General features: G+C 41.7%; 1 protein-coding gene across 22 annotated transcripts in view; it reads right to left on the bottom strand.

The window, feature by feature from the left end:
* Positions 1–12,086, bottom strand: part of FOXP2 (forkhead box P2) — a 240,421-nt gene that overhangs the window by 87,228 nt on the left and 141,107 nt on the right. Inside the window, exon 6 of one of the 22 annotated variants that reach the window (XM_077807799.1) lies at positions 4,146–4,165. The exons of the other annotated variants lie outside the window; for them this stretch is intronic. Within the exon in view, the coding sequence (XP_077663925.1) occupies positions 4,146–4,165 (20 nt within the window). The remainder of the gene's footprint in view (positions 1–4,145; positions 4,166–12,086) is intronic. 22 annotated transcript variants of the gene reach the window in all.

Below are 12,086 nucleotides of genomic sequence, written 5' to 3'. Positions count from 1 at the left end.
GATTGCATGTGTAAGACTTGTATAATTCATTTATTGCTTCCATGCATCTTCTGTCTGTAGGTAAATTTGTTGCTGTTATTTCAAAGCTTGGAATCAGTATTTCACTTGCCTTTAGGTTATATTTCAAGTTCTTTTGCAGTGCAATGATGAACTCTCCCTGTTACAGCAATTTAGATCACTTGTCCTGTAGATATTACTGCTTGAGAAATGGTTTGTTTCTGGTAGTTTTGTTTTGCACTCTTCCCGTGTCATTATATGTCTAGAAAAAAATTGCTAGCAATTTTTACTAGGCACGTTTTATTTAATGTAACAGAGACAGTTTTCTCCAATGTGATCATTGTGAATCTTGCATAACAGCCATATACACTGTCAATGACATATGCAATGACATTTACATGTGTACTGTCATGCAAAATCATTTCCTGCTACGCTGGATATAATACAATAACTGAATGAAAAAGCATTCCGATTTGGTGATATCATTTTTCTAGCCATGGTCAGTGTGTACAGAGGTACTTCAGTGTAAACCTAATCATTGCAGAATAATACATTTCAAATTTTGTACTTTTAGCTAGCACTTTGTGGCCACTTCCAGGTAACTGGATAAGAATCCTTGGAAAGAACTCAACCTGCCCCGTTGTATCTCACCTCTTCTATGGCAGTAATAAACATATACACAAATACTGTACATTTTAAAACTAAAACCCAGCACATTGGAGGGGAAAAAGACTAAAGACATTTCCTATCGGCATATCAGATGCATTATATTTCATTTCTCACTACACACTAATCATGCTTAAGTTATTGTGCCTTTTTCCCTTCTGACAAAGCCAGATATATAAAAGGTTACATTTGATTCATCTATACAGTAATGTATATGTAAATTTTCCAGGATCAGGACATGAATTTCAAACTTCCTAGGAACAACAAATAAAATAGCATTTAATATATATTTTCCAGTTTGCAATGTACATTCACAGAACAAAAGTTCCCTAAAGGCCTCTAAGGACTCAAGATATGGGTAAGGGGATATGGAACCTATCACTCTAAGTTGCCACTGTGACTCTTACCCAAATCTATGGTGACCAAAAATCATTATCATCCAATAACTGTTTGATGGCCTAAAAGATTTGGTGGTTTCAAATTCAGTTTCTAGTGGACTGAGATCCTCAGCAAAAAAATTACTGGAATGGAACTAGTCACAGACAGACAATTTCTCTTGAACATCCATATTAAAACGTTCTTTTCTGAAGATGTATCGGAGTGACTAAAAGTATTACTCATTTCACATGGATATTGGAGAAAACTGGTGTAGGATGCTAGGGTGTGGGATAACTTCAGCATTGTTGTGTTGCTCAAGAAAACACGTGGCATCAAATTTCACTGATTTGGGTTTCTATTGATGCAGGAAACTAAACTGGAAGATTTTTCAGTGCTTTTATTTGAACCCCCAAACTCCATGCAAACCTTATGTGAACCCTGGTGAAATACTGCCCCCTCAACACACACAGCTCCCAGCGGATCTGAAGTACCATGCTCCCACCCGCCTATCCAGAGCCCTCCCAAAAGATCTCAAGTATCATCACCAGTAAACTTCCAACCTGCAATTTACATTAGGTTTTTCTGTGCAGTTTGATGGATTGATGCCCTCAGCTCTGCTCCCGTAGTCTTCAAGGGGTACAAGACTGGACTGCCTTCAAGAGTTATTACCACAAGAAAAGGGATGGATGGCAAATGACTCTGTTACCTCCAGCCCACCAAAAAGAAACTTCTGTTCCTTTCCTAGCTCAAAGCAGACAGGCATGAAACAATTCTTCTGCTAGATAACAATGACAGTAGGGGCAACTCCACCTACCCAGGGACAATCTTGAGCATATGAGCCACCAGGCTGAATTGAGCAGCTGCAGCAGCAAATTGTTTTTTTCCTCCTCCCCTGGCCGAAAAAATCACAGATCTCAATAACAGCAACCCAAGGATACTTTGCAGAAAATTTGGGAGAGAGGAAGCAGTAAACATTTTTGTTACATCCCCATCGCCAAAAACACCAATAACCAGACAGATCTGTGTTGTGTTGTTCTAGGTGACCTGTGATCGAACCCCACTGCCACTGAAATGACTATAAAGACACTGTAGGGGACAGAGGAGAGATGATGAAGACAACAGCGGCAGACTTTTGGAGTGAGGAAAATAAAAATGAATGGCTTAAACATTTTATTTACTTTTTAAAGTAGTCTTGATTTCTTATTTTTACTTTTTGTAGTTATGAGTCACTATTGTATGTTTAAATCTTTTTTCTTTTCTAATTTCCATCAATATTCAGATTGATAAGTTTTCATGAATTTGTCTGAGTGAGGGTTGAATGAAATCTGAGTTAGGATTCCGGCATGAATATTGAGCAGAGTTGGCCAACCTGTGGCTCTGGAGCCACATGCGGCTCTTCAGAAGTTAATATGTGGCTCCTTCCCTTAAGCCTGCCATGCCCTCATGCCCCACGCCCCCGCCCCGAGCCTCCTGCATGCCACGAAACAGCTGATCGGGAGGGATGGAGGGATGGGGAGGCGCTGATTGGCAGGGCTGCTGGTGGGTGGGAGACACTGCGAGTGTGTGGGGGAAGCTGCTGGGGATCTCTCCCATCAGCATAAACTACCTCTGCGAGATGCGGAAGCTACGTTGGCAGGAGAAACTCTCCTGCTGACATAGTGCTGTCCACACCGGCGTTTGTCAGTATAATTTATATCATTCAGGGGTGTGAATAAGCCACACCCCCTGAGCAACATAAATTATGCAGTCAGAAACTGTAGACATAGCCTGAGCGTCACAGATAAATACAAGGTGGAACAGATTGCTTAGTAAAAGTAGACGACACCTATTTCAAGGGACCATTCAAGGTGAAGTAGTCCATTAACACTCCTTCAGTCATGGGGGAGAAGGAAGGGAAAGCAACTGGGGGAGGAGGGTTGTTAATAGTTGCAATATGCCATAAATCCAATGTCTTTACTCAGTCTGTGATTTTTAGTGTCTAGCAAACTTATGAATTAAAGTCCCAGGCTTGTCTTTTGAAGAGGCTGTACAGATTTGCGTTGAGAATGAGGATTGAGAGATCAGATATAGAGGGATCGATCTGTGAAAACTGTTCACCCACAGGTCATGTAGTCTTCTTTTATTTTTCTGCGTGAGTTCATTCAAGAGTGTAGTGATTATCTGGTTTTACCGACATCGTTGTTACTGGGGTATTTAGTGCACTGAATGAGGTACACCACAGGCTGTGATAGGCATGTATAGGACCCGTGGATCTTGAAAAGTGTTTTGTGGGCAATTTGATCATCTTAGCAGTGGAGATCTGTGTAAAGGTTTGGCATCTGTTGTTCCGGCTGGGTCTGCCGTTGCTTTGAGTTGGTGTGTCCTGGTCTGTAGGGAGCTTGCTTCTGATGATGAGCTTGGAGAAGCTGGGGGGTTGTTTGAAGGCCAAAAGAGAGGGTCTAGGAAAGATTTTTTTCAGGATGTGGTTTCCATCAAGTACGGGTTACATACGTTTATCTTTGTCTATTTATATTTTTCCCAAAAGCAACAGAACAACAATATTTTTTCTGTTACCACAATTGACACTGGTTACTGCAGATATTAAGAAAATAAAAATCTGTAATCATATTTTAATATCTCGTCTCGTATTTGATTTAAATTCATGGATGCATGTACTGATGTACCAATCAGATATTCACGGCACCTGTAGTGAGATGGAGCTAAACTGAATCCATGAGAGTTACAAGAATATCAAAAAGCAGAATTGTTTGTCTCATGATTCTCAGCTCTAAATAGATGCTAATAGCAAGATGTGTGTTACTGTTAGTCTCCCAACATCACATGAAGTAACTTGTTCTTCGTTACCTGTCCACAGGATCTACCATGAAGAGGAAAGAAAGCTGGGAAACAATTAAAAAATTTAAGGAAATGTATACCCTTTTCTGAACATAGTTCTACAGATCCCGATGTTTCAACATGCTTAAGCAAGCCAATTAGATACAAAAGAGACATCTGGAAAAATCCTCATAACCCATTAATTAATGGATATCATTTGGTGGTACTTTTGGACTATAATTTCTGATATGTACCATTAGTTTAATATCATTAGAAGGAGACGGACACACCATTGGAGTACTATGTGGAGCTGGCATAATTTGACAGGGCATCAGCATAAAAAATACAGGGAAATTAAAGTGAAATCCTGATTTTCTAATGGTCTTGGGAACACCAGAAACAGATAAATACAGGGGCTGAATTTTAAAAATCTATTTTTAGGGTTCATTGATCCTACAAGGCAAACTTCAAAGTCTTTCTCTTCAACAAGACCAGTTTCTCCAGTTTTAGAGGATGCCAGCCAGTTTACGCAAAGCCAGCTGGCACTTTCTCTTCTGGATGCTACAGGTTTCCTCAAGCCTAGAGCTAATCCTCTTCACTGCCAGTGAACTCTGCAGATATTAAAAGGGCTGTGAAAAGGGTCACCAACTAAAATGGTTTCTTTGAAGCTGGATGGTCTACAGTGTTGGCTGACAGGTGATATTGTTCTGGCATTGCATAGTCCTGGATGAGCAGTGAAGAAAAAATTATGGCTAGCCTAAGGCCAGTGGTTGGTACTGACAAGGCTCACTACAAATTAACTGGTGGTTTGGGTTAAATAGATTTCAGTAAACTGCACTACCAGGCTGCACTGTAACTAATGCTGTATATTACTTCCTAGAGGTAAAAATGTACTGGCAAATGAGAGGAAAAAAGACTCTGGATCAAATTTAGCGTTGGCATAAGAAGGCACAAATCTTACTGATGTCAATAAGCCAGGGCTGTATTTAGCCTCATAAGTGGTACCATGCAGCATGTGAATATATTCAGCTGTTTGCCCATTCAAATAGAAGTGCTGTCTCACATAACCAAAGAAGAAGGCAAAACCATTTAGCAAGCTTCCAGCAACTGCACCTGCTTGAACAATTTGGACACTGCTCATTTAAAAATACACTAAGAATACTGATAAAATAGGAGGAATTGTTCAATGGAAACCAGAGTGGGGTAACAGCTTCACCAACAGCAGAGAAATCTCTCTGTCCTTCAGTATGAATCCTGAAATCACATACAAAGGCATGTTTAAAGCAAGGAGCCAATGCTGGGATGCAATTCTTGGATGACAAGAGTGAGACCATGAAACAAATGTCCATCCAATAAATGATGCTACACCAAGTGACAGTCTCACAAAGACTCATGACAAAAACAGCAAGGGGAGGAAAAAGCAACAAGAGAAAACTAATGATAAAAAGTAGCAAGAAGCCAAAACATCTTCAATGATATAACCAGTGCATAGAAGTACAGGCTTCTTGATATGAGAACCTAAAATAATCAGCCATCCCTGGGTAGGGTAACCAGACAGCAAATGTGAAAAATCGGGACGGGGTGGGGGTAATAGGAGCCTATATAAGAAAAAGACACAAAAATTGGGACTGTCCTTATAAAATCAGGACATCTGGTCACCCTAACCCTGGGACTTCTGTCACATATGCAGAGATACAGAATATTAGCACTACATATGATAAAGAAGCATAAATAAACCCAAATCAAATCCACTAACCTGGTGGTTTTCTTATTTTCCTCCCTTCTTCCATTTCTACTTCTCTCCTTTCATCTCTGATTTTCATTCTTTTCTGTAACTCGTGTATTCCATTTTCTCCATTCTCGCCAGTTCTCCTTTCCATTCTATTTTGTTCACTTTCCCGCTTTGTCTTTCCATTTCCCTCTTTCCTATTGATTCCCTTTCTCACTCCCAATTTCCCAGGTTCCCCTTCCTTCTTTTTTTCCCCTCAAAGAACTTGATGCTATGCTTATTCAAGTCAGTGACAAAGCTCCCATTGTCTTAAATGGCACAGGATCGGGATCAAAATCCCACATACTTGTCTTCCTCCCACAAAAGCTCTCTCCCTTCTTCAAAATGTTCCAATTCTTCCTTCTCTTCATCCCCAGAATTTCTTCTCCTTTTCTCACACCTCCTTACTCACTCTGCCTCTATATTTTCTACTGAAGTTCCCTTTTTTCCCAGATCAAGGGCTCCCTCTCTATATGTCTCCCCTTCCCTCCCACACATCAAGGTCCCTCTTCCTCCACTCTCACTCTCTTCCCATCTCTCAAGCACCCACATGCAATTCTGAAGTATTCTTCGCCTGTCATTGGATCATTAGTCCAGAGGATGAGAGGCTGTCTCAAGCAACCACTGCTGAGCACATGCAAGTCAGCACTGGTGTCACAAGCCATCTCCTATCTCGGTTCTTGTTCAGTGCTAGCGAATCCACTCTGCCTTCTGTACTCTTCAGTGAGGACAGGTCTACACTACAGACTTACACTGGTATAATTACATGACTGAGGGGTGTGAAAAATCTACAGCCCTGAGTGATGTACTTATTCTGAGTTAGACCCCGGTGTAGACAGCGCTACACTGGTGGGAGAGATTCTCCCACCGACACAGCTACTGCCTCTTGTGAAGGTGGATTAACTAAACTGACAGAAGAAGCTCTCCTGTCAGCATAGGAGCCTCTTCACTTAAGCACTACAGTGGCACAGATGTCTCGGTGCAGTTGCACCAATGAAGCATTTTAAGTAGGGGCATTGCCAGCAGATTGAGGGACGTGATCATTGCTCTCTATTCGACATTGGTGAGGCCTCATCTGGAGTACTGTGTCCAGTTTTGGGCCCCACACTACAAGAAGGATGTGAAAAAATTGGAAAGAGTCTAGTGGAGGGCAACAAAAATGATTAGGGGATTGGAACACATGACTTATGAGGAGAGGTTGAGGGAACTGGGATTGTTTAGTCTGCGGAAGAGAAGAATGGGGGGGGGGGATTTGATAGCTGCTTTCAACTATCTGAAAGGGGGTTCCAAAGAGGATGGATCTAGACTGTTCTCAGTGGTAGCAGATGACAGAACAAGGAGTAATGGTATCAAGTTGCAGTGGGGGAGGTTTAGGCTGGATATTAGGAAAACCTTTTTCACTAGGAGGGTGGTGAAGCACTGGAATGGGTTACCTAGGGAGGTGGTGGAGGTTTTTAAGGTCAGGCTTGACAAACCCTGGCTGGGATGATTTAGTTGGGGATTGGTCCTGCTTTGAGCAGGGGGTTGGACTAGATGACTTCCTGAGGTCCCTTCCAACCCTGATATTCTATGATTATAAGTATAGATCCGCCCTGAGACCAAAAAATAAAAATAATTAAAAAAATAAGTACAGTGAGTGTGGGAAAGCTGATGACAAGGAGAACAAGAAGAAGAGGCTGTCATCAACTGGTTTCTTAGCAGTCAGATCAGTGCCCTCTACTCTAGTGGTAGCAGCAGGCACAGATTAAACAAACCCGAGAAAACACTATTCCCATAGAATAATTTAAATGGAATGTGGAGGTAATAGTGGGACAATCCTAGGAAACACATGACAGTTGGCAAGCCTGGGAATTTTTTTGTGTGTGAGCTGCTATGTAAATGTGTAGTTGCTATAGTAATTTCATAAGAGTTTCTGAATAGTTTAAGTTTGACAAATACTGCTGCAGAGTTTGGAATAATTTGTCAGCACTTTTATTGTTCATGCTCCTTTTGGGTATATAATGGAAAAGTGGGGTTACTTGGACACGAGGAAACTGGAATAATGGATCTTTAGAGAATTAATACATGTGTTTCATATTGTAGTCCAAACAAAACAGTCCTGTGTAAACAGCATAAACAGTAATTTTCTAAAAAAGAAAAAAAACAGAACAGCCGTGTTAGTCTGTATTCGCAAAAAGAAAAGGAGTACTTGTGGCACCTTAGAGACTAACCAATTTATTTGAGCATGAGCTTTCGTGAGCTACAGCTCACTTCATCGATGAAGTAAGGTGCCACAAGTACTCCTTTTCTTTTTTTTAAACATATATTGTTTAATCAAAATCTCTTTAAAAGTTTTTGGGAAAAAATTACAGAATTATGGTAAGTATTTAAATTATATTCACCTATTTCTAGATTAATGTCAAATAAGCGGTAAAACGGATGGATAAAATTATTGGTAATCTCTTTAGCCATTCATTTGATAAGCCATAGAGTAATGAGCTGTTAAAACTATACTGATAGCTTTTTAAAAATGTTAACACAACTTTTCTGCTGAGTAATGTTTTCTTGCACATCCCATGTTGTCAAATTTGGAGGGTGAGAAAATGTGAAGAGACAAAAGCAAAAACAAATATTGATGGATAAATGTACCAGATATAGTTATCTATATAGTTTATAGTGCAGATGACATTAAACTGGGAGGAGAGGTAGATACGCTGGAGGGTAGCGATAGGATACAGAGTGACCTAGACAAATTAGAGGATTGGGCCAAAAGAAATCTGATGAGGTTCAACAAGGGCAAGTGCAGAGTCCTGCACTTAGGACGAAAGAATCCCATGCACCGCTACAGACTAGCGACCGAATGGCTCGGCAGCAGTTCTGCAGAAAAGGACCTAGGGGTTACAGTGGACGAGAAGCTGGATATGAGTCAACAGTGTGCCATTGTTGCCAAGAAGGGCAATGACATTTTGGGATGTATAAGTACGGGCATTGCCAGCAGATCGAGGGACGTGATCGCTCCCTTCTATTCGACATTGGTGAGGCCTCATCTGGAGTACTGTGTCCAGTTTTGGGCCCCACACTACAAGAAGGATGTGGAAAAACTGGAAAGAGTCCAGCGGAGGGCAACAAAAATGATTAGGGGATTGGAACACATGACTTATGAGGAGACGCTGAGGGAACTGGGATTGTTTAGTCTGCAGAAGAGAAGAATGAGGGGGGATTTGATAGCTTCTTTCAACTACCTGAAAGCGGGTTCCAAAGAGGATGGATCTAGACTGTTCTCAGTGGTAGCTGATGACAGAACAAGGAGTAATGGTCTCAAGTTGCAGTGGGGGAGGTATAGGTTGGATATTAGGAAAAACTATTCACTAGGAGGGTGGTGAAACACTGGAATGCGTTACCTAGGAAGGTGGTGGAATCTCCTTCCTTAGAAGTTTTTAAGGTCAGGCTTGACAAATCCCTGGCTGGGATGATTTAGTTGGGGATTGGTCCTGCTTTGAGCAGGGGGTTGGACTAGATGACCTCCTGAGGTCCCTTCCAACCCTGATATTCTATGATTCTATGCTTTGGCTAGTAAGTTCTAGGGCCTGATTAACCACAGTGTTACTCCAGTTTCATCATTGTCAGATGTCTGGCATTCAAAGCATGTCCATAAAAGCTCAGCTGTGTTGGTCTGGGCATTTTCATATCGTCGACTCAAGAATACCCAAGGCCATATATTATGGTTAGCTAAATCTAGGTGCCCATTCTCATGGTGGCCCATACAAATGATATAGACACACTGAAGTCAAACTTGAAAGCATGTCAAATTGACCTCAGCAACTGGGAAACAACAGCCCACAACAGAGAAAGGTGGTGACAGATTTGCCATATCACCGGTAACCACGTTCAAGCAAGGTGCATTAATGCCTTATGTGAAAAACATGAACAGGACAAAGGATGGATATGACAGCCTGCAATGGTCGTGGACAATCTTGTCTGTCTCACCATGTTTACAGTTTTCGCATTAGTCTCATCTCACGTATATGGGTTCACATATAGGGTTTGCTGAATTCTCATACATCAACATCGATGTGAGATTCCATCATCCAGCTTTCATGATTTCAGTGGGAGTTGAACTTGCATGACACTGGAAAAATACTATTCTGAATCAGGACCCCAAACTGATGCCTGTTTTTTCAAAGCTAACTTTTTCTTTTCAAACTTGTATCTCACTTTTTAAAAGCTCATTTCCAATCAAGGGATGTTTCACTGGAAATTTCTGGATTTGATTAAAAAAAATTAACTTTTTCTGATGGAATACGTTTCTGCGCATTTAACCCACATTGGATTTCTTCATCAACTGAAACAAATATGCATTCAAAGCTGAAAAACACACTGCCCAGGGTGAGAGCCTCACTCCTGCTCTGGCCTCTTTACATTAAGTAAAAGGACTGGCATGGTTCAAAAAGACTTTAAAATCCCCAGTTCTGGCCCCGGGAGGATTCCATAAGGCTGGCTTCCAAGGACCACCCACAAGCCCTGGTGCAGGGTAAACTGGGAAGTGAGAGGTGTGTGTCCATGCTGGGCTGTATCACACAGAGCTGCAGAGATTCTGAGTAGTGCTGCCACGAACAGGGCAGCCTGGGGAAGCTGGCAAGACTATTAAGTTGAACTCAGAGGCAGCTCCAGACCCTGGAGCAGCCCAGGATCAGGGAGGTACTAAAACCACCTTAGTATCCCCTCTCCCAGGCTGCAATTCTTACAAGATGTGAGAATCTTACCCATCCTGTCTACATGCAACCAAGTGTTTGCATGCACACACATAATCAATTAAGCACTTATCTGCCCATGTCTTGTGAAAATACGCGATTTGTGCAAACACATTTCACTGCATATGCACAATTGCTCTACCTCGGGATGGTGGATATCATAGGCTGGGGGAGGCTGTGCCTCCCCAAACACCCTGATGTGGCCTCACCCATGATCTGCCCCCAGACCGCCTCCTGCAGTTCCCGGTGCGATGCCCTGGCCCACGCCGGCTGGGGATGGCCGACCTGCCGCAGGACTTGGGGCGGCTGGCGCTGGGGCCATGGCCACCTTGCGCTCTGGGCCTGGGACTAAACCGGTGGATGGGTGCATGCACACCTGAAATGGAGTACCCAGAAAGACACTACTCGAAGAAATTCAGCTTCCAGCTCCTGGATCTGGTTATGCGTTTGGCAGCACAATAAAAAAGCCCCCAACCATCATATTTCTTTGCCAGGTGTAAGTATCTATACACCGTGCTCAAATCACTTCTCAACTTTCTTTCTGACAAACTGAATAAGTTGAACTCCTTCAGCTTCACATTGTTAGGTTTGTTTTCAAGCCCCTGATTATTTTTTACCCCACCTCTGAACACTCTTCAGTATTTCCACATCATTCTTGAAGGATGTAAGAGCCTGATACAGTATTCTAATCATAGTCTTACAATACTGTGTACAGAGGCAAGTTCACTGTCCTCTTAAACTACAGATCAGGGCTTCACTTTCCAGTGATTAGGTGACAGAGTGTATAAAGCTGCTGAAATCCTCACAACCCTTTACCAGTTGACCCGAAATAGCACGTTCCCACATCCACCATCAGCTGTGGCAAGAGGCTTTCCAAAACACAGACAGTAGACCTGATCCTGCTCACATCGAAATGAACAGGAAACCACTGACTACAATGGTAGCAGGACTGAACTTATTCTTGATGGGATATCCCCATAATTAAGCTGCTGAAACACACAAACTAATTTAAGCACGTACAGTATTTTCATACAATCACCGCAGCAACAGTAAACTGCAAAGAATTTTAGTGATCTACTGACTCAGAAATAGATTACAATTAACTTAAGTTACAAGCATACAAATAAGTTACAAGCATACAAACATTTGATGTCAGGAAACAGGTTCTGGTGACACACTGATTACGGTAGAGATAGGAAACACTTAAGTTCAAAACTTCGAATGTGATATGCATTTGATTTTTTTCTCTTTTATCATTTTAATGATATACTAATGTTCTGAGATGTCAAAATAACTGTAAAAATCATAAATATGAGGTAAGGGACTATTCCAACAACATGAAAAATTCTAGTTCAGAAATGACAAAGAATATAAAGCTGTCATCACACATTTGCAACAAGCACATAAACAGAAAAATATATGCTGTAAAATCACTCATTTTAAGTATGAATCTTCAAGTAAAGTTAGAAGATTACCTTCATTTTATCTAATTCATCCTGCAACATTTACAGGATGAAACATACAGAGCCATGTAGCATATTAGAACATAAGAATGGGTCAGCCTAATGGTCCTTCTAGCCCAGCATCCTGTCTTCCAACAGCGACCAATGGCACATCTTCAGTTCAGAGGGAACGAACAGAATGACCGCACCACACCTTTAAGCGGGAGTGGGAGTGAGGGAATGGGGGATTTGGCTGGCTGGCTGAATGAAGGGAACAGTTCTTTATGGCCA

Source organism: Eretmochelys imbricata, chromosome 1, assembly GCF_965152235.1.
Source record: "Eretmochelys imbricata isolate rEreImb1 chromosome 1, rEreImb1.hap1, whole genome shotgun sequence".
Taxonomy (NCBI): domain Eukaryota; kingdom Metazoa; phylum Chordata; order Testudines; family Cheloniidae; genus Eretmochelys; species Eretmochelys imbricata.
This window is presented reverse-complemented; position numbering and strand designations above follow the sequence as displayed.